Source organism: Phycodurus eques, chromosome 12 (genome assembly GCF_024500275.1).
Source record: "Phycodurus eques isolate BA_2022a chromosome 12, UOR_Pequ_1.1, whole genome shotgun sequence".
In the NCBI taxonomy this organism is placed as follows: domain Eukaryota; kingdom Metazoa; phylum Chordata; class Actinopteri; order Syngnathiformes; family Syngnathidae; genus Phycodurus; species Phycodurus eques.
In genome coordinates this window covers 7,046,421-7,074,403 of record NC_084536.1, presented here as the reverse complement: position 1 = coordinate 7,074,403, position 27,983 = coordinate 7,046,421, and the positions used below count along the sequence as shown (strand labels likewise).

Genomic DNA, 27,983 nt, shown 5'->3' with positions numbered 1-27,983 from the left:
TTCCACTCAACGTGAACGCTTTTCATCTCACACGCTACTGAAAATATGTAACAGATTACTTAGGTTGTCTACATGCAACCGACATCTAGTACTGTACTGACAGTATGTAACAGACGACTTCAGCACTCCAGATGTAATGGACATGCAGTATGGACAGAATGCAGCAGATAACTTCTCACCATGTGACCGACATGCAGTACTGACAGTATGTAAAATATTACTCCGATCCTTTCCATGTGATATGCGCTACTCACAGAATGTAGCAGATGACGCCGATGCTCCACATGTCGGTGGGATAACTGATGGCCTCGTAGTTGATGACTTCGGGCGCGACAAACTCGGGGGTTCCAAACAAAACTTTGAGGGTTCCGGCGTTTTCTGCGAGAGATGAAAAACAGGGTCGGTTGGTTAGAAGATGATTTGACGGTCCACTCAGAGCTGGTCTGAAGTCTAGGAGGCGCTAACGTCACCTAGCCGCCTGGCCAGGCCAAAGTCGATGAGTTTGATCTTGCTGCCAATCTTGTTGACACACATGATGTTCTCGGGTTTGAGGTCCAGGTGCACGATGCCTTGCTTGTGGATGAAGCCCACCCCGTCCACGATCTGCAGCATGTACTTGATCACCTCGCGCTCTGACAACTCAAAGTCCTCGTCAATGATGCGCTCAAACAGCTCGCCGCCAGAGATCCTGCTCAGCACACGAAGTAAATCACACGTGCAGGTCTCAAGTAAGTCATTTTGTCTTGGGAAAGTCAAATCAATCCACAGGTCATCTGAAGTCAAGACAAGTCCTTTGATAAGTGAAGATCTGAGTCACCTTGTCAATGGAGTCTTACCTCCAGTAGCTGCTTTTCATTCAGACAGAAGACCAACAAGGCAAAATAATATTATTGACTAAATGATCTAGAGATTGGATCAAGTGCAAGTCTCAAGTAAATCTCAAATCTTAAACCTTCTAATCTCAAGCAAGTCCCAAGATTTGTCTTGATCAAGTTAAGTCAAGTCACAGTTTATATCAAGTCAAGTCCCAAGTCCAAAATACAGACATGGGATCAAGTCACACATTTCCAGTATCCTCAGATTTGAATATGGATGTTTTCCTTCATCCACCTAATTGTAGAGTGATTTGTTTTAAAATAATCTGACAACGTAACATTCTGACATATTGAAGTGCAGATGAGGAAATTAATACGGGAGGGCTAGCCTACGTTATTTGTTGACAAACTCACCTATTGGTGGTTCTCTGCATATTTTTGTGCTCTTGTATATAATGCCCAAAGATGCCACAAGATGGTACCAAAGCCCACTTTCTAGGAAAGATTGGATTGCGGTGAAGACGAAATGTACGCCAACATTTCACTTCTGTTGCATTTTTTCCAAATCAAATAACCTGTATGTCGCCGGCATAGTGACCAAGTGGTTAGCACAGCAGACACACAGTACAACTAAGGGTTTGAATTCAGGATCCAGCTATATTTAAACTGAACATATAAAATGAGCAACAACCAAGTCTGTCAAGTCCTGTCTCGAGTCACTCAAGTCAACTCCAGTCCAAGTCTTACTGACTGGAGTCCCCATTTGTGCCAGGACCCCCTACACGTCACCTACATCTCCAGCACCACCACGATGTCTGACTTTCCCTCGAAGGCGTCCACACACTGGACCAGCTTTGGATGGTGGAGGCTGTTCATAATGTTGATCTCGTGCCGAACATTGTCTTTGTCCTTGACGGAGTACGCCTTGATGAACTTGCCCGCCCACACCTTCTTGGTGGCCTTTTCCACAAGCTTGAACACCTGACCGAACTTGCCTCTGTGACACCACCACGGAAATCCACAGCATGGAAAATGTTAGATCTGTGACAGTATAACTTATGGCAATTGTGTCTTTGTCCTTTGAGAGTAAACAATGGGAAAGACACACTTGGATTATTTAGATGACATTGTAACCTCCCACTATACCGTTGATCCTTGTTCGTGCCCCCTCAATGCCACAGATTTTAAATGTGAATTGGTCTGGATCATTTATATGTGTATATTATTATTTAAAACCTCCTCCTGGCCAGATACCAAAACACTGCCTGTCACAATGTTGGATGTCTGACCTCTTTGCATAAAAATAATAATAAACTGCATGTTAATTTGTCTTTAGATATATTTCGGGTATTCTCTATATCAAAGCAAGGAATTTTTTTCCCACATAGACCAATCACAGCATCTCTGCGTGGATGTACTTAAGATAAAGGAACTAGCCAGTGCACATGCTTAAAGGGGCTTACGTTCCCAGCCTCTCCTCCACGTCGTACAGCTCCTTCACCTTCACGTCTGTTCGGACCGTCACCTGCCTGTAGTCTGGCTCCTTCTCCGAGTCTGCCACACACGAAGCCACCATCAGAGCGGTCACGTGATGTCAAAAATAACAACCTAGTCACGCAAGTCACATATGTGCAAATCACAAGGAAGTCTCAAGTGTTAACCATATAAACTGCAACCAAAAGTCATGACTTGGGTTAAGCAAGGCATAAATCAAGTCTTACAATCTTGCTGTGTCATGACGTATATTAGCACTTTTCACTCAGTATCTGTACTTGTGTAGGTAGCTACAGTGTATAACACATTCACAATCACATAGTTTTAATGGTCCCATACCAGTCTCCATATTGTTTATTACTTTGTCTTGTTAATTAAATGCATAACGGACATGAAGCTTTGTTCATCTTTGTCCATCAGTGAACTAAACTGTTAAGTCAACATAGCTTTCCTGTCTTTGTGGCATTTATAGTGATGCCTGTCTTTTATCATATAAGAGTTGCAAACCTTGCTTGTTGCCATTCTCTTTTTTTTTATTTTTTTAATCAAAAACACGATCCTTGAATCCAAATGTAATAATCATCTGTTTCCTCCATTATACTGGTTTCATGAGGTGGCGTCTGCAATCTGCATCATAGCCTACTGGCGGGGTACCATGTTTGTGCACGCTACACAAAAATTATATTACTAGAAAAATAAGATGAAAAATAAGTCAAATTCAGTTTTTTTTTCTTGCAAAAGACATCCTTTTTTCTTGAGATTGTATTTTTATCTCAAAAATTTACTTTCTCCTCAAAATGATTTTTCCCCCATAGAAATATGATTTATTGATATAATCTAATTTGTTTCTCATAGAAATTTTACTTTAAAAAACTAAAGAGAAAAAAAGTCTTTTTTTTTTTTTTAGAAAAATGAAATCTCAAGACTAATATTGTTTTTAAAGAGACAAGACAAACTTTTGCAAGACAAAAGCCCAAATTTTATTTATTTTCAAAGAATGGGATTTTAAAAAAAATCAAGGAAAAAGTAAAGTTTGGGGGGAGAGAAAAAGCACACTGTTGAAAATGAAGACTATCAAGCTATGCATATGTAGTTAAGTCAAAGTCAAGTGGATTCTTTCATAAGTTTTAGCCAAGCAAGTCCCAAGTCCTAAAATTGGCAACCTAAGTCTGACTAGAGTCAAGTCATCGGACTGGAGTCCCCCACCTCTGAACCGTCACCTGGCGAGATACCCTGTGATACTGATGATACAATATTGGTGTGAGTGTAACCAGAAAGTGTGAATAGTCGTACCATCCTCCTCCTCCTCTGCCTCTTCCTGGTTCTCTGTTGACATAAGCAAATAACACAACAAGTTATTCCACTTGGTTCGGTCACAACGCTCCACACGCAGTTCGCCGGCGTGTCCTCACCATTATCGTCCACCAGGCCCACGGTGACGTCCTCGGATTCGACACTAGGCTCGCTGATGCCGTAGATGTTCTCCGCTCGGATCCGGAATTTATATTGCCGCTCTGGAAAAAGGTTCTGCAGGTGGACAGAAAGGTAATGAGACAGGGGAATATGGTCACAGACAGGGACGTTGCAATGAATAAAGTCAGAGACATAAAACAGTTTTCCACCAAAAAAATCAGGAACTCTGGTAAAAAGATTTTCGGAAAATAGGTTGCTGTAGCCCATATGGTAGTGATGTCACGATAGCAAAATTCTAACTTTGATGCCCCACCTGCATAAAATACCTGGATACCAGTACTGAAATGATACCACGGCAAAAATCTAAAACATTAATAAAAGCAGTGGAATAAAAACTGAAAGCTACTTTATATACATATGTATTAATATAATATTTATGTTATATAATATATTAATTCAAAATGTAATAATCTTGACAAATAAAGTATATCATAAAAAATTATATAATAATAATGTAATAATGTTAATTATATATATATATATATATATATATATATATATATATAGTGGCATCCCATTCCTAATCCATAGGGTTTAATCTGACATTGGTCCACCCTTCGTAGTTGCAACAGCTTCAACTCTTCTGGGAAGGGTGTTTATGCAAAATTTTGACCATTCTTCCAGAAGTGCATTTGTGAGGTCATAGACCGATGTTGGATAAGAAGGCCTGGCTCTCAGTCTCCACTCTGTGTAGGCCAGTCAACTTCATCTACACCAAACTTGATGAACTTGAGTGACACGCACAGAGTCCTGACCTCAACCCGATAGAACATCTTTCGGATGAATTTGAGCAGAGACTAAGAGCCAGGCCTTCTCGACCAACATTAGTGTGTGACCTCACAAATGCGCTTCGAGAAGAATTGCCATTAACACACTCCTAAACATTGTGGACAGCCTTCATGGAATAGTTGAGGCTGTTATAGTTGCAAAGGGTGGACCGACGTCAGAGAGTTCTAACAAATATACACAAAAAAATAGAGATGATTATTTTTTTCGTTTTGTGATTTCTGTGTGCGGTTTCCTTTATGTTTTGTAATTATGAAAGGATCCATCACGCTCAACACCTTTCATAAAAAGTTACCTGAGACCACAGTCTCCCGCTGTTTCAACAATTCTTAAAGGAGAGTCTCTTTGACCGGTCAATGGTGAGTATTGATATCGATTTGTCCTGCATGTGAACTGGCAGTTCCAGGTTGTCTTCCTCCACCCTTGTCCTGTCTCTCACCAAAAAAAACTTTTTCAAACATAACCCTTTCACCATCAGACTAAGATATAAATAATTTGCATTTGATTCCTTCCATTGCAAACAAAACATTTGCACCCACCCAGTGGCTGCGATTGCTCAGTGCATATGGAGCCACAACACTCGAACAGTGGACCTTTTTTTGCTCTACTTGGATATTCAGTGGGTTACGCTTTTGCATTTGGGTGGATTTTTCTTCTTCTCCAACTCCCCAATTTCCAGATTGGTCTGCTAATGCTAACGCGCGCTAGTGTGTGCTTACACAAGCTAACGCTTGGAGCAAACTGATTAGCACACCGCTAAGAGCGAGTAGTAGTGAATAGTTGCTTTTTGCAACTTACATCAAAATACCTCGGTTCGGTACTGGTACCGGTATTTGGTGCAAACACTACCATGTGGTTTGCATTTCCACCGCACCAAAATTCTGGATATTTGAACTGTGTTTGACCAATCAGCGTTCATCAGCACAGACTGCCCCTCAAAAGTTCCAGGGTCTTCGACAAATAACAGTGGTGAAGAGGGACTAAATCAGATGCTCAGGAACATTTTTACCCAGATAGTTTTTGGTGGAAACGCAGGGGGTTGGGGATTTGAAATACCAGGGTAAATTGGAAAGTTCCTAAAAAGGTTCCTGCGGTGGAAAAGGGGCTATAACATAATCATGGTAATGGACATTGACATGGTCCAGAGACATAAATGAAGACAGTCGCAAACACAGTCATGGACATGATAATGGTCAGAGACAGACACGGTTAGAGAAATAGATGTCGTCATCTCCTTGGGTCATAGACATGAACATGGACAGAGTCATTGACATGCTCATAGAAATTATCAAAGATGTACATGGTCAGCGATATGGTCAGAGATAAGGTCATGTTCATAGACAGATGTAGACGTACACATGGTCAAAGACATGTAGAAAGACGCACTTGGACGTTGTATGACGTGCTGTTGCAGGACACGAGCGGCGTCCACTTCTGGTCCACAGAGTTGTAGATCTCCAGGTGATAGATTTGCACGGCGCTGCCGCCGTCGTAGGTAGGACCGTACCAGGACAGCGTCAGACTGGAACGTCTCACATCGGACAGGGCCGGAACCTTTGCGGGTGGATCTGGCTTGTCTGGGGATGGAAGACATTTTTTCCACCAAGTACCAACAACTAGCAGTACCACTTTGTTTCCCAATGAGTCAGCTCATGCAAAAGATGCTTGAGAAGTTAGAGTCGTCCTGTTTGGACAAATTTGAGTTGGACAAGGTTATTTTGTAAAAATTTGGATTTGTCTATTCTTGGACAAAATAGCGTGTGTGCGGGTAAAGGAGACTCGCATGCCCAGGCGCCAGTCACCTTAAGGCAGAGCTGACAGCAAACGTGAGCAGTCGTTCCTCTGCTGCCATAAAAGGCGTACGGCGGGCCATGCGCACTCCCTTCATGTTTCCCCAAACAAAGACTGGTCAAGCCACACAGACCAGACCACCTTAGCATACACACCGACAGCAAGCGGAGACGCGACACGAGCAAATGCTCGAAACGCACCGATGCTCAACATGCTACTGCTAACGCTCTAACATGAACACGGTCCAGGACATAGATATAAACATGGGCAGAGACATTGACATGGACGAAGACAGACATGGACATAGCCAGGAGTGCACATAACAAATTTGGTCTGTCTGGTTATCAAAGGAGCACCAGAGGGTGTTGGTTGGTGCTCTTTTTTTTTTCCCCCCGACCCAGCTTACTGGATGTTTTGATACAATAATTTTCTGCGCCATGGACCAGTTTAATACCCGTCGATACCCACGAAGCCACCTCATCGGCGGTCCCTACACGTTCAACCACCTTTGTCGCCCTGCAGGTGTCTCTGATTGCGGTGTAGTTTCTCTTGAGGCAAACGATCACGGCTGAGCTCGCATTAACTGAGAAAGGGTTGAATCAGTTCATGAAGTGATTTAATTCAGTACTTCTTCTTCTTTTCCTTTCTGCTTGTCCCGTTAGGGGTCGCTACTGCGCGTCATCCTTTTCCATGTAAACCTATCTCCTGCATCCTCCTCTCGAACACCAACTGCCATCATGTCTTCCCTCACGACATCCATCAACCTTCTCTTTGGTCTTCCTCTAGCTCTCTTGCCTGGCAGCTCCATCTTCATCATCCTTCTACCAATATACTCACTATTTCTCCTCTGGACGTGTCCAAACCATTGAAGTCTGCTCTCTCTAACTTTGTCTCCAAAACATCGAACCTTGGCTGTCCCTCTGATGAGCTCATTTCTAATTTTATCCAACCTGGTCACTCCAAGAGCGAACCTCAACATCTTCATTTCCGCCACCTCCAGCTCTGCTTCCTGTTGTCTCTTCAGTGCCACTGTCTCTCATCCATACATCATGGCTGGCCTCACCACTGTTTTATAAACTTTGCCCTTCATCTGAGCAGAGACTCTTATGTCACATAACACAACTGGCACCTTCCTCCACCCGTTCCAACCTGCTTGGGCCCGTTTCTTCACTTCCTGACCACACTCACCATTGCTCTGGACGGTTGACCCCAAGTATTTTAAGTCCTCCACCCTTGCTATCTCTTCTCCCTGTAGCCTCATTCTTCCCCCACCACCCCTCTCATTCATGCACATATATTCTGTTTTACTTCGGCTAATCTTCATTCCTCTTCTTTCCATTGCATGCCTCCATCTTTCTAACTGTTCTTCCAGCTGCTCCCTTCTTTCACTGCAGATCACAATGTCATCTGCAAACATCATGGTCCACGGGGATTCCAGTCTAACCTCATCTGTCAGCCTATCCATCACCACTGCAAAAAGGAAGGGGCTCAGGGCTGATCCCTGATGCAGTCCCACGTCCACCTTAAATTCTTCTGTCACACCTTCATTCAGTACATTTGCTCAAAAGATTTGTTCGTTTGAGCGAGTTGTTCGCGGACGACACAACTAGCCCAATCTACATCTACATCAGGAAAAAAAAGAACTCAGAAAAATTTTGGTACCGGTACACAAATGCACAGAGACACACTTGAATCTGGTGCGCTTTTAATATTTTAAGTGGGCTTGCACACCTGCGCACCACTTATGTACACTGAAAAGCATAGTGTTGCGACAGGAGGACCGATGTCCTGGCTTTTCTCATAAACTAATGAGTTAATGCTAAAATGTGAAAATGCCAACATCTTATAACACTTACTCATTCATCATTCATTTTCCGTACCGCTTATCCTCACTAGGGTTGCGGGCGTGCTGGAGCCTATCCCAGATATCTTTGGGCGAGAGGTGGGGTACACCCTAAATTGGTCGCCAGCTAATCGCAGGGCACATACTGTTTATACGTACAGTACAAACATCCATTCGCACTCTCATTCACACCTATGGGTAATTTAGAGTCATCAATCAACTTACCAATGCGTGTATTTTTAGGGATGTGGGAGGAAACTGGAGTGCCCGGAGAAAACCCGCGCAGGCACGGGGAGAACATGCAAACTCCACACAGGGGAGGCCGGGTTTGAACACGTGTCATCACAACTGTGAGGTAGATGTGCTAACTAGTCGACTAAAATGCTAAAATGATAACCTGTTAGTACTAATGGGTTAATGTTAATGTTAATGCTAATGCTAATGTTCATGCTAATGCTAACCCTAATGTTCATGCTAATACTAACGTGGTAATGTTGATGCTCATGCAAATTTTCAGGTAATGTTCATGCTAATGCTAACTGTAACCCAAGATAATCTAGTATTAGCTAACGTGTTAATTTTAATGCAAAAAAAATGCTCATATACTAGAATGCTAACCTGCTAATACTAAAGTGTTAGTTATTGCTAATGTCCATGCTAATGCTAACCTAACCCTAACGTCCACGATAATGCTAACCCTCGCCGTAATGTTAATGCTAATGTAGCATTAGCTAATGGGATAAGACTAGTGCAAAAATGCCAACATGCTAACACAAACTGAACAAAATGTTCTTGCTAATGCTAAAACACTAAGACTAATTTTAACACTAATTTTCATGCTAATCTTCATGCCAATGCTAAAATGCTAATGCTAAAACGATAATGCTATAATGCAAATTATAAAATGATAATTCTAATGACAATGCGCTAATGCTAACATGGGAATTCAAATGTTGATGCTGACATGCTAATTCCTCACCCACGATGGTAAGATTGAGCGCAGCCTGCCGGAGGCCATATTGATTTCTGAGTTCAATGGTGTAACATCCGCAGTGCTCCTGCTGTCCACTGGAGATGGTCAGCAGGCTGCTGCTGTCCGTGCTGCTGATGGACGTCTCCGCCACGCCCTGCTGGATCTGGACACACACGTGCACGTTCAAAACGCGGCCCGTCACGAGTGTGCGCGTGTGTACACGCATCTCACCGGTTTCCTGAACTTGAGCCAAGTGCAGCTGATTGGCGGCGCTCCAGAGAACTTGCAGAGGATCTCCACCTTCTCCCCAGCCAGGATCTTCATATCCTCCGGGAATTGAATGATGTGAGGAGGCAGCGCTGCGCACATAAACAAACACACATCAATAAGCGCACATGCTGTGTGAGTGTGCGTGTGTGCGTGTCACCTTGTTTAGGCGGCGTCTTGGCTGTGGGCTTCTTTATTCGAGCTTCACCTGACAAAACAAACACAATTGATCATGTGACTTGGCGCAAGTCTGCCCCCTCCACAAAATGCCCATGCCCATACTTGGGCATCCTGAGGTGCACAGCTTTCCACTCGCCTTCTACGAGAAGTTCAGGGGTGTCTAAAATAGGGCCTGCGGGCCACAACTGTCCTGTTGGGGGTCCAATTCTGCCCATGGAGATAGAGAACATTTCTCACTAGAAGTAACTGCTGTTGCTCATTTTTTCCACAGGAAGGCAAACTGATGACCACTTAAATTACCTCTTACCACATTAATGACATTCTGAAATTGGCTCCTACTCAGGATTTGACGCCTGATATTGATGCACTTCTGAAGGCCAAAATATGGCATGTTTCAGGAGCAAAGTCAGCCTACTTCAGTTTAAATGCTGTGCCACCTTTGCACTGCAGTTTTGTGAAAATGAATACCTCCTATATGAATTTTTTAAGACACTGAATATTGCAAAATCTCAGACAGAGTTAGTTTTATTTGCACGTATGCAACGACAAAAACAATATATTCACATAACCAGTATCACATAGAGAGATTGTGCTGGTGAGATCAGAAATTATTATATTATTTTATATATTTATATTTTATAAGATCATCGCACCTTATTATATATTTGCAGATAGAAATACAGACAAAATTAAATGTAATGCGTGAAGGGTATACAAGAAGTAACATTTTAGTTAAATAAGCATAAAATAGAAAGAAAACGCGTGTCTCACAGAATGAATGAAAGGGTGTGTGTGAAGTTTATTGCATTTCGCTTGTCAAGCATGTTCTGATCTTGGACTTAAAATCAATTAGTGAGGTTGACTGAGCTGAGATTTGACTGTTTATTTCATAGCAGGGCTCCACTGTACCTCATGGAAAATTGACAGAACTGCGTGTGAAACATTGGGAGATTTAACCGATTTGCATCTCTAGTGTTGAGGTTGTGAACATCACTGTTGAACTGACAAACAAATCTCTAGAGGGAAAGGAAAACTGAGCTGACTAAGACAGAACTTTGTGGATAAATATATAGATTCTGTATTCATTTATGTTGAAACTTGATAGGAGATTCAGCTGTTTGAAGACGGGTGCTGCATGAGCAACATGGTCAGTGGCAATCATGCAAGAGAAAAAGCTAATGAAGGTGGGAAGGATACGTACCTCCCCATATGATATTACACTATATGAGATATTGATAAATTAAGCTATAATACAGAGGTTTAAGGCATTTCTAACTGACTGTACTTGTACTTTGCAATTTACAGATAACGCCAATGGACTTGGATATTTTATTACCTGATGAGGTGAATACGGCTCTTCCAAATTAAACTCTCGTCTATCAAGACTCCAAGGAATCTTGTTGATGAGGCTTGAGAAATCTGCTTAATTCCTATGGATAGTCCAGTGTTAAATTTTGAGTATTTTTTTTACTTTTTGATGTAAACATAAAGTTAGATTTATTTACATTGAGAGATAACTTATTTCCTTTTAACCATTTTGATATATTATCTGAATCAGAATTTTCTTTGGCCATAAGTACAGGGAAATCCATGTGCGAGAAAAATAAGATTTTATAAAAATTATAGGAAACAAGGAGGATCAGGCAACTGCCAAGTCATTAATATAAATGAGAAATAGATGAGGTCCCAGAAGAGAACCCTGTTGGACTTCACATGCTAGAGGGGCACAATCTGATGCTATTTATGCTAACAAACTGTTGCCTATTATGAATACAATTTGTGAACCACATATGAGTGATTCCAGGAAAAAAAACAGAGTGTAACAACCTTTTAAAAGCTTTTTAAAAGCTTTTAAAATCCACACTAGGGTCACGGGCGTGCTGGAGCCTATCCCACCTATCTTTGGGCGAGTGGCGGGGTACACCCTGAACTGGTCGGCAGCCAATTGTAGGGCACATACAGTGTAAACAAACAAGCGTTTGCACTCACATTCACACCTACGGGTAATTTAGAGTCTTCAATCAACCTACCACGCATGTTTTTGGGATGTGGGAGGAAACCGCAGCCCCTGGAAAAAACCCACACAGACATGGGGAGAACATGCAAAGTCCACACAGGCTGGGCTGGGATTTGAACTCCAGTCCTCAGAACTGTGAGGCACATCAGGATGGTTAAAATCACTCATGAGTAAGTACACTGCGTAGTACATCGTTCCTTGCACGCTCGTACGCTCCTCGTACTTTAATAAGATAGTGACATAAATGTCATCAAAATCAATCATTCGACTAGCGCAGTGGTTCTCAAACTTTTTACAGCAAGTACTGCCTAAGAAATGACATAATGACAACATGAAAATACAGTAACACAGCGGGCCTAAGTGTTCAGGCAGAGGTTTTATTCCTGAAACTATACCTGTATTTATTATTGTAAGCCACTGCAACATTATACACAGTTCCAAATATTTACACTGTGCTTGAATATAGGAAAATCCGCCCATTTCCTGAACAGCTTATCCTCACTAGGGTCACGGGCATGCTGGAGCCTATCCCAGCTGACTTCGGGCGAAAGGCAGACTACAGCCTGAACTGGCTGCCAGTCAGTCACATAGCAACACGGACAACCATTTGCACTCACATTCACGCAGTCACTGAGCAGGAACTGAACCCACACTGCCTGCACCAAAGTCCGGCGAGTGTACCACTACACCGTCGGTGACCATAGGGAAATCCAAATGTCCTTAAATAATGATAAAACTTCAATGTAGTAAAATGAAACTAAAAGAAAAATAAAAGTCAAAGTCCAATAAATGTTTAAAAAAATATCTTAAACATTAAATGCAAATGCGGAGTATTGTACTTACAACTGTACTGTATTTGAAAAGTAAAAACTAAACACATTCCAAAACATGCATGCTAGGTTGATCGACAACTCTAAATTTCCCGCAGGTGTGAATGTGGCTGCAAATGGTTGTTGCTCTATATGTGCGCTGTGATCGGCTGGCGACCAGTTCAGGGTGTTCCCCGCCTCTCGCCCGAAGATAGCTGGCATAGGCGCCAGCAAGCCCCCGACCCTAGTGAGGACAAGCGGTACGGAAAATGGATGGATAGATGGACAATCCGGATCTATATTTGTACTTGCTCTATCTTTCCACTAACTGTCCTTTTTTTTTTTGTAACAGAGCTCGTCGACATAGCGCATGAAAAGACAGGTTTGTGTGTGTGTGTGTGTGTGTGTGTGCGCGCACGCATGTGTATGTAAGCAGCGTTCCCAGCCTGCATGTCCTTATTGGGACAAAAGGAGCGAGGCTGCTGCTTCTTTTTCATCTTGTTTTTGGTCTTGTTCTTTTATTAATCATTAGCCATATTAATATTATTCTTCTAAATACTATTATTACTATGATTATTATTACTATTATTATTGCTATTTGGTTAACTTACTCTCTGAGGTGGCCGCCGTCTTCTTCTTGGAATTCTTGTCAGCCGCCGACTTTTCCGGAGGATCTGCAAACACAAAGGCCCTCAAACACTTCAACGTATACACAATATGTTAGCAGATTTTTATTACAGTGGTACCAAGATTTACTAGTGACCGACTTACAAGTAGTTGTTGTTGTCTTGAGTTAAGAGCAAACATCTGATTTATGAGCACTAGGTGATGGAAGCGAACTTCACAAACAAGCAGCAGTTTGGCAGATGGCGAGCAAGTTTGCAAAAAAAACCCAAAAAATGACGAAGTAAGCTTAATGCTTACACACAATGCAAAACTCCATAGACAGGCTAACGAAACCGGCATTGATGCTGCCGTAGATACACCCCTTTAAGCAAGAGATATTTGAACACAAACAGTGCGGCAACAACATGTAGATAGACAATATTGGTCATTTTCATGTAATTTTATCAATAATGGTAAAGACATGGCCGACTGAATTTTATTTGGAAAATGAATACATTTTACTGATTTGAGTATTTATTGGCAGTTCTTATCCATCAAAAGCTCTTAATTATTTCGAAGGGAAAAAAAAAAACATTCTAAAGTAATATTTTTCAAACTTTGAATGCCAAAATGTCTTTACCGTTACCGTGGGTGTCCGAAATGAAGTTTCATGTTTTGTAACAGGTTTTCTTAAGATTTGAATGACATTTTTGGATATACAGTATAGTTGTTGTCCCCCCCCCCGTCCCCCCTTATTGCTTAAGATGCCTTTTCAATGAAAACTAACACTAATGTGTCTTCAGACTTCCTCAAAAATGTCTTTACTGTTAATGCCACTGGAGGAGCCTCATTTTTTTGTTGCAATACAACAGAGGCATCTGTGAGCTGAGTCGCCAGGATAAGGCAGCCTTTTAGCATTCACGCAACAGCAGACAGTAAGCTAAATGGTGTCATTTCTGAGATATGAATGTATTAATTTGTGAACAAGTATTTTATGTCTTTGCCATTATTACGATTGTATAACAACAAGAGTGAAATGGGTTTATTGAGCAGTTAGGATCACTTATGTAATCGTATCCACAGAGTTTTAAGGGCAACATGTAAATTGTGCAACTCACACGATTTATATGACGCTGTTTATGTCTTTACCGTTATGCACTTTTGTCTTTACCGGTAAGTTTATTTTAGTGGGCCACCACCATTTGCTCTGTCAACAATGTATATCCTCGATACATTTTTGAAAATAGGACTTTAAGCATGGCTATTTGAGCATCAGAGATATTTAGTCATATAAAACCAAGGTGCCATAATAAAATACTGAATTTGATTTTTTTCCCCCCAAGTATCTTGACCACTGTTGATCAAATTCCATGAAAATGACCCATATTCCAATACTCTCAGGCGTATATACTATATGCGCTGCTATAAACAATTAATATTACTGCAGTTTAATCGCAACAGTCTTCTTCTTTGTGTGACACCCACAAATCGAAGCGTTTTCTGTCTGTTCGTATTATACTGCCCCTTGGTGGCCAAGGCACACACACACGAAGGAAGCACATTGGATGAAGTTTTGAAATCACAAGGCCAAAACTGTTTAATTCTTCACATTCTACTGAATTATGTCAATCCAGTAAAGTGTTATTTTTCTGATTAAAAAGCACATTAGAAAACATGAGGGTGTTTTTATTTTGGGTGTGGCTGGAACAGATTTCCTTTCATTTCAAATTATCGTGATTTGTGATACAAATGCTTTGTGTTACGAGCGTCGATCGTCTCGTAAATCACGGCACCACTGCATTATGTAATGATTATCATACTTCTTACCATCCACCAGAACCAAACAAGAACATTCGGCCCGGCCTGCCGAGTTCTCCACTTTGCATTTGTACTCGCCTTCGTCCTCGGGCAAAGCTTTGTCGATGCTCAGCGAGCACACGCCATCTGACACACATACACATATACGCACGCACCAAAGCAGCAAAAACAAACACAGCGAAGAAAAATAACCTTCATTAATAATAAAGATAACAATAATGATAATAATTATGGACGCACCGATAGCACACGTTTGAGTACTTGTACTTACATTTTAGTACTTGCCTATACCGAGTACCAATACTTTATAATGACATTATGTATTGCAATTGTGATAAAACGTGTTTTATTTTAATCCAATATTGTTGAAGAACCTTTCTTGAATATTATAAAGTAACAACTACTCATTACTGACAGTTGAGGCTGTGACTCAAGGTATTCCAGTTATGTGCTGTCTCCGCCGTAACACTAGAGGGCACTATGTAAAATGAGGATCACTCTGCACACCTCGCAGCTCTGCCTGGCAACAATAACAGAATAAATCCCATGTCACAGAAAATCAATAAATAAATAAATCAACAAAACAAAATGAATCATTGCAACTGTGTGATTGTATAGTGTGTCCAACAGAAATGTTAATTGCCCAGTAATCTGTTTTACAATGTCGTTTTACGCGCAAGCAGCCGTTACGTGCTTGCCAATGCAAGCCAGCATTCATTACACCACCAAATGGGTGGAAAATAAAAATGTAGAAACAAAATACAACGAAACTGACACAAAGATGTATGGAATTACCTGTCACGCAGATTAATCTTCACAACACATAAACAACTGCAAGGTACTTACGCTGAAAAAGCGTCACTATAAGGGCAACTAGGGCTGCAACTAATGATTATTTTAATAACTGATTAATCTATCGATTTTTTTTTCATTGATTGATGAATCGGTTAAGAAAAAATTTTGAATTTCCATCCCTTTATTAAAGACAAGGGATTATTTCAAATTGACAGTGCAGAAAATGCACAAAGATATATTGATTATAAATCAGTTAATGGTTTGGTCCGTAACATCTGACAGAAAATCGGCAAAAATGTGGATCATTGTTTTCCGAGGTAAAAGCAGATGTTGGAAGGTCTTATTTTGATTCGACACAAGGTAATCATTCTGCTTTCACGAAGGACTAAAGAAATCTGAGAATATTTACTGTGGAGAGGCTGAAATCAGCGGATTTGTACAATTTTAAGTTAAACAAGAGCGTCACAGTTCCATAGGTGTCAAACTCAAGGCCCTGGGGGCCAGATGTAGCCCACCACACCTTTTTTTTTGTGGCCCGCAAAAGCAAATCATGTGCTTCAACTGCCATGATTTTTGAATTGTCATTTGTAACAAATAATGTTGAGAGCTTGCAAGCATTTTTTGTTTGTTACCGAACCCCTTTTTACAGTGACTGAAACAATATTTGTTCAACTATAGTTGAATATTATATATATCATACTTAACTTCTGATTTCAAAACTAGTTATCTGTCAATGTGTTGTGTATATGGATTAATATGATGGGGGGTGGGGGGGGCGATTAAAATGTATATGGTTTCACAGTCATGACCCTCTCAGGGAAACTATGACTACAATGTGGTCTGCGACAAAAATGAGTTTGACATCCCTGCTCTAAATTATGAATCAATTATCGAAATAGATTAATTTGATCATCAATTCGTTGTCAATTAATCGTTGCTATTCTAAAGGCGACACAGATCACAGTCTGGGCTAATAAAATCTAACGGAATCTTGTGAGCAGATTACACCCTAAAATTACCGGTACGACACACAAAAAGAATATGAACACCTTGTTATCAACTATTTTCGGACGATCAAAGAAATGCAACGCACAAATGCATGCTGAGCAGAGCGGGCAAATTTTTATGACAGTATCGGTTCATCCCTAATAATAATTTTTCATGGAAGGATGGAAATGTTTTGCTTGCGACAGTAGTCAATCAAAGGGCAAGATGGACACTGATTTTCACTGAGACTGAATGGAAAGAATTCATCATTTGTTTACGTCGTACACGTCACTTTTTTCACAAACAAAACCATGTTAGATTGCTCTCTTTTCGTATTGGTCGCAAGAGTGCAAACAGAAATGTTTCTTCGAACGGACTCGCGAATGAAACACAACATAGACATTGTTATAGTTATTATTTTTGTTATGAACATTATTATTATTATCATCATATTGCATCCCATATTGCTATTGCTCATACTAATTGTATAGTTTTTGTCATTTTTATTTCTGGGCAGGAAAATGAATGCAGCCTACACCGATGTATGTACCACCACAAATGTTACAAAAGGTATTACCACGGCGACGCATTTCCCTAAAATTACGGCGAAACTCCCATTGGAAATGGATGGGGCGCCATCCCAGGCATGCGAGAAGCAAGAGATTTTGGTGTCAATCATTTTTTTAAAAATGAGTCAATTGAAAGATGAAGAGGAATTTCAGACAACATCCGATTTTCAATGAGTGTATAATGCATTTGTTTGCCGTACGGAATTGCCACCAGAGTGGAGAGACAGCAGAAAAATAGCCAGAATCAAAATGTTCACGATTGAAGCGGCTCTAATTATGTCAGTTTTGAACTGATATGAAAAATGAGCATTTCCGTGCTCCTGAGCCTCAGCATCCTCACAAAAGTCACTCAGAATTCATATCACAACCAGTTTAATCATGAGAGCAATTTGTTCGAGGTAAACTTTCTCAGCAAAACACATACAAAACATGCCAAATCAATCTGCTACCGTATATGTTAACATACCTACTGTTAGCATGTTAGCATTTTAGCAGTAGTCATTGAAAATAGTACCCGACCACAGGGCATAATATTAAACCCTTATCGAACCGTACCGACTGTTTCATTTGTTTCATTGAAACCTACATTCCCAACATGGTCTTTTGGTGGCTCGGAGAGCATAAAAGAAGTCCGCAGGCTCAAGAGCATTCTCTATTTAGGCTCCAGTACTCTGGAATGCCCTACCCGCAAATATTAGTAGAAATGTTTAAATCCCGACGCAAGACTTATTTTCACACTTGTGCATCTACTTAAACCACATGAAGTATGCAAGTTGCCTCTCATGGATAAAAACCCCAGACATGTGGATTTTGGCCTGTTTTAATGCCGCTCCTCATCTCTCTTCTCCCTCCTCTCCTGCTTGGAGTGGGGGCGAGGTGGTGATGATCAAATCTGAGGCCGTAGCTGTATGAATTCTGCACCGACCGACCGCGACAAGCTCTGAGGTGGATCACTTCCCCGGAGGTGTCTACTGTGATGCTTCATCTCATTAAATGGACTCTCTTGCTATTTGAACTGATATTGTACAGTACCATACTATGTGTTACATGTTGCCCACTCGGCATCCATTGCTGCCTGATCATCCTGGAAGAGGGATCCCTCCATTTGTGGTCCCTACTCAAGGTTTCTTCTTTTTTTTCCCAAATGGGGTTTGGAGTTTTGAACTTTGGAACTGATTTTGTGTTATCTTGACATATGTTAGCATAACAACTGTTAGTGACGTAAAATTTTCAGACCTGGATTTGTGTTCTCTGTACTCAGGATGCTATTTTGCTCTGTGTTAGCATACCGACTGTTAGCATTTTAGCATTGTATATTTTAGGACATTGTCGGCACCCACAGGGATAAATGTAAACTGTCAATGTGCCTTAGCACAGGGTCTCCATTCCACATTATTAGCAGCAACAATAAACTGACATACATGCTAACTGCACAGTGTTAATTTCCTAACGATAACAATATTTGGATGATTTATAATTTTGCTGATGACGTTGGAATGACATCATTGGTGTCCATGTGCATGTGTGTGCGTGTTTGTATGAAGACTACTCTTTTGTATGCGTGTGTGTGTATATGTACTACGTGCGAGGTCATACAAAGGCTACTCTTGTGTGCGTCCACGTGAGTGTGTGTGTGTGAGTGCGAGTGTAGGTAAGGACTACTGTACTGAGCGTGTTCGCATGTGTATGTGTTTGTACAAAGGCTACTCTCCTGTATGTGTGCGTATGTGTTTTGACCTTGGTTTTTGAGGACGATGAACTTGGAGGCTTTGATGAGTTTCCCATCGAGCGTCCAGCTTGCGTTGATGTCGCAGGCAGTGTCCAGTCGGCACTGCAGATGCAGGCGCTGTCCGTCCAGAACCGTCATGTCGCTCAGCTTCTCAGTGAACCGGGGCATCTTGCCGCCGCCTTCCCCGCCGTCCTTCACAAAATTGTTGACCACCTTGCCGCGCTCTCCGTTCTTGTCCACGCCGCTCGACTTCTTATTGTCGATGGCTGCGGCGTCGTTCTTCTTGGCGGGCGCCTCGGCCGGGGCAGCGGCCTTGTTTGCAACGCTGCCCTTCTTTCCCAGCACGGCGCGGAAGTCCATCTGCTGCGCTGCACCACTGGTCGCCTTGCGCTCATCCTCCGACTTGGTCTTGACCCCCTTCAAGTTGGCCTTAAAATCCATGGTGGTGAGGCGGCACCCTCTCCACCCTCACGCTCGCTCTGGTCCCGCTTGTCTCCTGGTGCCCCGAATGGATGTGGAGCTGCGACCCGCACCACTCTGGTGCACCTCCTGACCTCCTCCTTCTGCTCCCCGCTTGGCCTCCTGCTGCCACTCCTCTTTCTTCTAGCTCTTTGTCAAGTTCTTCCTCTAGTTCACCTAGTTCTTGTTCAGGTGTTCCTTCTGCCCCTTGCTTGGCCTCCTGCCAATCTGGAGTGAGCCTCGTTCTCCTGCTGATAATTGTCCTTCTTCTCTGTGCTCTTCTTCTAATTCTTCTAGTTTTTCTGATAGTTCTGCTATTTTTTTCCAGTTACTCCTTTTTTCCTTCCTGCTTGTCTTCCTTCCACTGTGGAGGACTCGACCTCCAGCTGCTAATCCTTGTTCTTCTTCTTGTTCTTGTTGTTCTTCTTCTTCTTCTAATTCCTCCTGTAGCTCTTTTTCTTCTGGTTATTGTTCAGGCTCCTGTGCTTGAGCTCCCCGCCAGGCCTCCTGCCACTGTGGAGTGACTCGCCACCTCCTCCTCCTCTTCCTCAGCGGATGGAGCGAGCAAGAGAATAAACAGCTGGGTTAAAGTCCCTGGCCTCGAAGAGAAGCACTGGCCCCCACCCCTGCAGCTGGGGGTGGCGGGGAGGGTGGGCGGGGGGTTATGAGGCTGGGTGGCGGAGGACTAGTGGGGGGTGGGGGTGTCTTACATCACATCAAGTGAGCGCTGTGGCCAAATAAGGTCATGGAGCCTGAAGATCAGCGGAGACGACTCGCCATCGCGGGTTCCCATGGAACGTCGCACCGGGCAGGAAGTGCTCTTCGTCATCTCCGTCAATCAAAGTGACATTGATTGATTGACACCCAGACAAGAAGTGTTGTTAAGGCACACCTGGGATGGGGGGTGAGAGAAGCCTTGGTCCTGGTTCATGACTTGGCCGGCTGGCGAGGGGCAAACAGGAAGAGATGAGCTGATGGCAGGATTAGAGAAGCTTTGGGGAATTTCAACATGCAGGATGGACCACGAGAGGGGTGGCGTAGAGTGGGGTGGGGTGTGGTGGAGTGGGGTGGGGTGGTGGGGCGGGGGTGAATAAAATGATGGTGGGGGAGGTGCAGGACGGAAAAATGAGCCAGGACATGAAAACAAGAAAAATGCTGGATAGTGTACGAATTATGTATGAGAAGTAGTAGTCGTGGTGATGTCGATGGTAATAGCTTTAGTCATACTTTATATATACTGTGCAGTTCTACTGCTTAGACCATAATTCTATTCATTAACCACCACTTGCATTACTACTTAAATATCTTATTTTGTAAATATCTTCTATTTTATATTTTTTTACAGATAATTTTTTTTTATACTTTACACAAATGTTCTGGAGATGGAGCTTCTTTCAATCTCATAGTTTATGTGTATAGTGACAATAAAGGGCATTTGTTTCTATTCTATTATGCAGCACCTTTAAAAGCACGTTGAGAAAGCAATTTGGCCAACAGAAAAATATTCATAAAAAAAAATGAGATAACAATTGTAACATGAAACGTAAAACTAATAAAATAACAAATAAAATCTTAGTACAATATAAATAAAGTAACGATTGAGAAAGCAAGGCAATGCAAGAACCTAAAAGACCCAATTGATTACCAGTGGGCTGATGTGGTAAAAATGAATCAATAAATACAGTATAAAACACAAATAAATACATAATAATGACATTTTACAAGAATATATTAGTGGTGGTAGGCATATTGGTAGTGCTAGTAGTTGTAGTCTTAATACTAGTGGTAGCAGTATTGGTCGTAGTAGCAGAGGGAAAAATAGAAGTGCTGCTACTACTACTACAACTACTACAACCACGACGACTAGTACCATTACTACTGTTGCTACAACTATGACTACTACTACCATCACTACTACGAGTAGTAGTCGACTACTATGACTACTACCATTTCTGGTACTATGACCACCACTATTACTACCCCTACTACCAATGGTTCTACGATTTCTACTACTTCAACTACTGTTACTACTGCTGCCATGACTACATCTATTACTACCACCACTACTACCTCAACTACATCGACTACAACTACCACCACTACTACTACTACTACTACTACTACTGGTACTACTATTGATACTACTATCACTACTATTCCTACTTTAGTACTACAACAATGAGTCATAGTTGTAGTGTACGACTACTACTAGTACCATTACGACTGCTGCTACGACCACGACTACTACTACCGGTACGACTACTACTACTTTTACTGTCAATACTACCAGTACTGTAAACACTTACACTTACAACTTACAAAGTATACAATCCGACTACAATGCCAATATTGTTACGGAAGTATCCTGTTGCTGTATAGCAACTTTTCTGACTCAAGGAAGCAGCTGATTGGCCAAGAGGGTTCCTCTCATCCAATCAACTGTTAAAAGCAGCAGCCAATCCCAGAAGAGCAGCAGCCCACTGCATCCACAAGAACATGCGCACACGCACGCGAACACAATTCAGTCGTCCTCACGTGCACTTACACAGACGTGCACCGCTGCCATTAAACACACACAGACACACACACTCACCCAAACGGAACATCCTATTAAACACACACACACACACACACGCACACACACACACACGCACGCACACGCACACACACACACACACGCGCGCACACACACACACACACACACACACACACACACACACTCATGTCTGTGTCAGATCTGGTAGCGAAAAGGAAATCCAAACTCCTTATATGGTCAATACCAGCCAGGACACACACACGCACACACACATACACACACGTAAGTATGTGTACAGGAAATGAGCTAAAAAAAAAACATTGGAAATATGCTATACAGGAAGATAGCTTAAACAAGTGGTAAAAATAGTAATAAACACATAATAAGCTCATAAACAAATAATATGATGTATGCATGATTATGTGTTGACTTAGGGGGGTGCATAGGGGGGAGAGGGTATTTCCTGTTTCTGGACAATTTTCCAAATAAAGTTGTGCTTGATGATTTTGTGCTGATCTGCGATTGGCCGAGCAGGATGTCGGGGGCGTACACATGATTGTCAAGCATGCTAACTTAGTGCTGCCCCCACAGCACCAAAGTGGTACTGCAAGAGTATTGTTATGAGTAGTAGTTTTAGAATTTTCTCAATTTCCTCCCTGTCTTTACATTAGTTTAAAAGGCTTAACTGTTTTTCAATCTTGAAATGTAATAATATGTCCTCACTGTGTCTTGAAATGTCTTTACTGTGTTAGAATAGCCTCGCTGTCTTTCAAATACTCTAAATGTCTTTAATTGTCCCCACTGTGTCCCTTTCAAGTGTCTTCAGTGAGTCGTTGAATGTCTTCACTTTATTCATTTAAATGTCCTCACAAAGGAGGACATACAAAGACACGCACATTTGCAGTCCATGCCCTTCTTGGGTGGACTTCAGCTTTTTACTCTGTGTGCGTGTGTGTGTGTGTGTGTGAGCGGCATGTTTTGTCTTTATAAGGCTTCCAGCGCTCGCATTACTTTCATGCTCCTTGGTCTTGAGCGTGTACGTGTGCGCGTGCATGTGCGCATGCACGTGTGTACGTGTGTGTGTGTGTGTGTGTGTGTGTGTGTGCGTGCGTGTCGGGCGCCGTCGTCTGGACGGTTTGACTACTGCATGGTTCACATACACTTTACACACAATACAGTACACGATATATATATATATACCTCATATAATTTTATTGTCATTGCACATCACAGGTACAAGGCAATGATATTCAGATTGCATCCAACCAGAAATCCTTAAGCAGTGATTAAATGACTATGATACAATATATGCATAGGATAATATACATGGCAATATACAATATATACATAGTATAATATACAGTCGTGCTAAAAAGTATCGGCACCCCTGGGTGCCAATATTTTAGCCATGACTGTATAAAAGGACACATTATGCTTTTTTTTCTGACTGTCTGGCATGAAATCGGACTAAACTTTTCCTGTTTTAGGTCAATTAGGATAACCAGAATATTTCTATTTGCTAAATGCCAAAATAGTGAGAGGATATTTTTATACAAATATATATAATAGACTACGATCATGCTAAAAAAGATTGGCACACCAGGGTTGACAATATTTTTGATCACGACGGTACATTGTAATATACAGTAACTAGTGAGTACAAAAGGTATATATATTTATATATTGTAACAGGTATTTACAGGCTGTAAACAGGCTATGACTATACTATGATTATGATATAATTAACCGTATGTACAAAAGTGCGCGGAAGAAAGTTGCAGTTGATGGTGCCGTGAAAAGCCCATTCAGTTCACTTTCTGGGGGCTTAGGGGGATGTGGGGTTGCTGTGTGTTTGTAAAGGGGGCTGGGTGCAGCGCAGGGGACGCGTTCAGTCGGGAGACAGCTGGAGGGAAAAAGCTGTTCCTGAACTTGGTGAGTTTTGTTCGGACGCTCCTGTGGCGTCTCCCAGAGGGCCAACAGTCTGTGCACTGGGTGGTCGGAGTCTTTTGTAATGCTTGATGTTCTCCTGAGACGGCACCTCCTGCAGATGTCCTCAATGGCATAAAGTGATGCTCCGGTGATGTGCTGGGTTGTTTCCGAGACAGACAGACATCCCTGTACCAAACTGTAATACAGTTGGTTAGGATGCTCTCAATGGTGTAACAGTAGAAGTTCCATGATGTCTGAAGAGGTGTTTTTTTTTCTTCAGAGTCCTTAAGTTGAAGTGGTGCTGGTGAGACTTCTTGACCAGGTTGGAGCCCTTGGGCTCCACTGTCGTACTGTTGATGTGAAAGGGTGGATGAGTGGACAGCCTTCCTCCTGAAGTCCACGATGAGTTCTTTGGTTTTATATATATTGAGCAGCAGGAGGCCGACTCATCGATGTTCTTGATGAGGCCAATCACTGTGGTGTCGCCCGCAAACTTGATAATGGCGCTGGACTCATGTTCATGGTCTGCAGTCGTAAGTGAAGAGGGTGTAGAGGTGGTGGGCTTGTAGTCACCGATGTCCCGAGCATAGATATCTATGGAGCGTGTACTTCGAGAGCGAATTGGAGCGACGTGCAGAGTGGCCGCCATCTTGAAGAGGAATGCTCTCGCCCCTCTGCTCCATTCATTTCTGTTGCGACATTGAGCATAAGCACAATAAACCAAATCATAACTCGTTGAAGGTTTAAGTGATTTTCATGTGGTTTTTGTTCTGTTCGAAATGTCAGACGTGGCTACGATGCAAAAAAAAACCAAACTGTGCCCTGAAAATGTTTTTCACAAAAATAATTGATCCCATTATAAATCTCTCATGGTCCGATGCAATTCTACTTCCAGTGGGGAAAATAACATCTACAATAATTCAATGACTTCTAAATCCAATGTCTCTTTCCTGTATTCAACATGTGCCTCCTAAGCAACTACTCCCACTACAATGCTTTATAATGTGAACCTCATATACGACATAATGTCAAAAATGTCTCGTGCCATAATTTCTCCAGCACTTTCTCCTAGTGACTCTATAAACCACCGCTGACACGAGAGGAGTTCACACTCGCTCGAAGCAAAACTTAAACACAATGACAATTCTTAAGTATATGTACGTCATATCCATCCATTTTCTGTACCGCTTTTCCTCACTAGGGTGGCGGGCGCGCTGGAGCCTATCCAAGCTATCTTCGGGCGAGAGGAGGGGTACACCCGGAACTGGTCGCCGGCCAATCGCAGGGCACATATAAACAAACAGCTATTCGCGCTCACATTCATAACTACGGTCTTCAATCAACCTACCACACATGTTTTTGGGATGTGGGAGGAAACCGGAGTACCCGGAGAAAACCCACGCAGGCATGGGGAGAACATGCAAACTCCACACAGCAGGGCTGGGATTTGAACCCCGGTCCTCAGAACTGTGAGGCAGATGTGCTAACCAGTCGGTCACCATGCCGTATGTCATAGTTAGCCATATCAGCCTTTATTTCCATCCTTTCAGGGCAGGTGACCTGCTTAATACCAACTACCAAATTACCTCAAGTGCGTCCTCACCAGATTCTGACCAGCCCCTGATCATCGACCGACTCCGACATCAGCCGAACGACGTCCTTGTTTGCTTCAAGCAGTCTCCATTTTGTTCCCCACTGAAACAGACTTTCATCAATTTACAACGGCCGACTTGGTAAACGTTGATTCATAGGATCATTTTGCTCTCTTCTGGTCAGCTGTTCACTGTCTCCTCCTCAAGGGCCTTGCATTTGCTCACATTCTGCAACAAAAGACGTTTTCTTTCATGCAGACGCAGTCATCGCGTTGAAGAAGCTCTCTGATTCGTTCATGACAAAATATCAACACAGTCGGGCCCCTCCTCCGTTGCTTAGTCTCTGTCAATTTCGAAGGTGATCTTCCAGTTGGATAGTCTTCCTTGGCATGGCCAATGACGAAGGTGGTGAACGACTGGCCGCTGTAAGAAAATATGAGATTGGACATACTGAGTTTTCAATTGTCAATAAAGTCAATTTAGCACTAACGAGACCTCCCGTAGCCACCTGCCGAGCAAAGGGTGTTTCTGTCTAATGCATACCTTCAAATCTGTCCATGAAATCCGATTGCCTTCTAACGTGTTCAAACAAAACCTCCAATGTTAAGATATAGTCAACATTTGTTCTTAACCTTCTGCCTACGGTCGTAAATCTTCTGTAACCATCCTGACCTCAATCTCTTCCGATCAATCATCTGCTCCCCCTATTGTAAACTCGCAAAAGTGCCCTGTCGTAAACTTGGCCCCCCAGCCGGGACCCCTGCGTCCTGTCATAAACATTTACAATGGTCATTTCCCTGCTAATGCAGGGCCTCTGTGACATCGAAATAATTCTCCTAAGGTTCTCCTGCCTGCTATAAACTCAAGAGTAGTATTAACTAGTACCTATTAATTAATATACAGTGCTCTACTATTAACCTTCCTGAATTTATTTTTACCTAATGCCACACATGATCAATGCCTCGAATGAGCCTCCCCATCCGCTATTGTCCTACTCTTCTAAATCACTACTGCTTAGACTTTACCATCCTCTCGTCAATATTCAATAGCTTCAAGCCTCTATTGCCCTAATTTACCTCAAACCTCCCTTAGAAAATAATTATGCCTACGAAAGATTCACTTTCTTTAACTCAGATCGTACTCCTTCACTTTGTTCAACAGAAGACCTCTCAATTTACGATTTGCTCTTCCATCAACTGTTCAAATTGATTGTAACAAGGCACTAAATCTATATGCCTGGGATTAACGTATTCTCCAAATGCATCCTCGTATCAGAATCCAAAAACTGCTGGAATAATGTATATAATAATGATGTAATGTAATAATGTTCAAAATAGAATACAACAGAAAATGGATGGATGGATGGATCTCCTTGTGCACGCACATGAAGTTCCTTACATCCACATACCGTACATTCACTCGTATCACACTAAAATAACCTCATCGACTTATTATTCTCCTCACCAAGCTTATACTATGCATCATCCAGACAGTAACTTTCACACCATTCACTCAAACTACGTGCACAGCCTCAAGCGGATTCCGGAAGTGCCCCTACTCACATCGACGCCCCCTACGACCGGGCTGTAAAGGCGCCGTAACACATCCGCAGCTACACACATATGCCCTCGACCACGTCAACATCCTCCTTAACCCAACACAATAGGCATGGACCTCTTGATGCCACTCCCCCCACAGACCACGCTTTCACACTCATTCTGCTACATTCTAACCTGGCCATGGTGTAACCAATTATTAACTTCAGACTATGGGCTATCGTACTCACAATGTGACGCTACTTGCTAATTTATGGCCTGATTGACATCCGGTGAGAGTGTGAGCTTAATTCATCTGCGGGAACGCATCCGTTCTGAAGCCAAGGTTGCGCCCCCTGTTGAGCATTCTACCATTAACACTTTCTGTTTCCTTCCTCGGAAACTCTCATTTCACTTCATTGCGTGTCTTCACATTCATCACAGAGGGCCATCTGTTAAAACTTAGAGGGCCATCCCCCCTATTATTCTTAAAACTTAAAGCATAACATAACCGGGCGGCACAGTGGGTGACTGGTTAGAGCGTCAGCCTCACAGTTCTGAGGACCCGGGTTCAATCCCCGGCCCCGCCTGTGTGGAGTTTGCATGTTCTCCCCGTGCCTGCGTGGGTTTTCTCCGGGCACTCCGGTTTCCTCCCACATCCCAAAAACATGCATGAATTGGAGACTCTAAATTGCCCGTAGGTGTGACTGTGAGTACGAATGGTTGTTTGTTTGTATGTGCCTTGCGATTGGCTGGCAACCAGTTCAGGGTGTACCCCGCCTCCTGCCCGATGACAGCTGGGATTGGCTCCAGCACGCCCGCGACCCTAGTGAGGAGAAGCGGCTCAGAAAATGGAAAATTATGTGATACGATAGGATATGGGTCATTTTCATATAATTTGATCTATAATGGTCAAGACATGGCCCACTGAATTTCGTTTTGAAAATAAATTTTACTGATCAGAGTATTTGAATTTTTGG

General features: G+C 42.4%; 1 protein-coding gene across 2 annotated transcripts in view; it reads right to left on the bottom strand.

Moving 5' to 3' along the window:
- Positions 1-20,011, bottom strand: part of LOC133410432 (myosin light chain kinase, smooth muscle-like) — a 31,862-nt gene extending 11,851 nt beyond the window's left edge. Inside the window, exons 1-13 of one of the 2 annotated variants that reach the window (XM_061691610.1) lie at positions 18,961-20,011; positions 14,882-14,998; positions 13,060-13,122; positions 9,603-9,650; positions 9,407-9,534; positions 9,182-9,338; positions 5,955-6,145; positions 3,722-3,836; positions 3,603-3,635; positions 2,279-2,369; positions 1,609-1,812; positions 471-688; positions 255-378 (exon numbers count right to left, since the gene is read on the bottom strand). In XM_061691610.1, the coding sequence (XP_061547594.1) occupies positions 255-378; positions 471-688; positions 1,609-1,812; positions 2,279-2,369; positions 3,603-3,635; positions 3,722-3,836; positions 5,955-6,145; positions 9,182-9,338; positions 9,407-9,534; positions 9,603-9,650; positions 13,060-13,122; positions 14,882-14,998; positions 18,961-19,393 (1,922 nt within the window). In that variant the 5' untranslated portion in view covers positions 19,394-20,011. Of the gene's footprint in view, positions 1-254; positions 379-470; positions 689-1,608; positions 1,813-2,278; positions 2,370-3,602; positions 3,636-3,721; positions 3,837-5,954; positions 6,146-9,181; positions 9,339-9,406; positions 9,535-9,602; positions 9,651-13,059; positions 13,140-14,881; positions 14,999-18,960 lie in introns of both variants that reach the window. The other variant, XM_061691611.1, reaches the window with a different exon arrangement.
- Between the last annotated feature and the right edge of the window lie 7,972 nt (positions 20,012-27,983).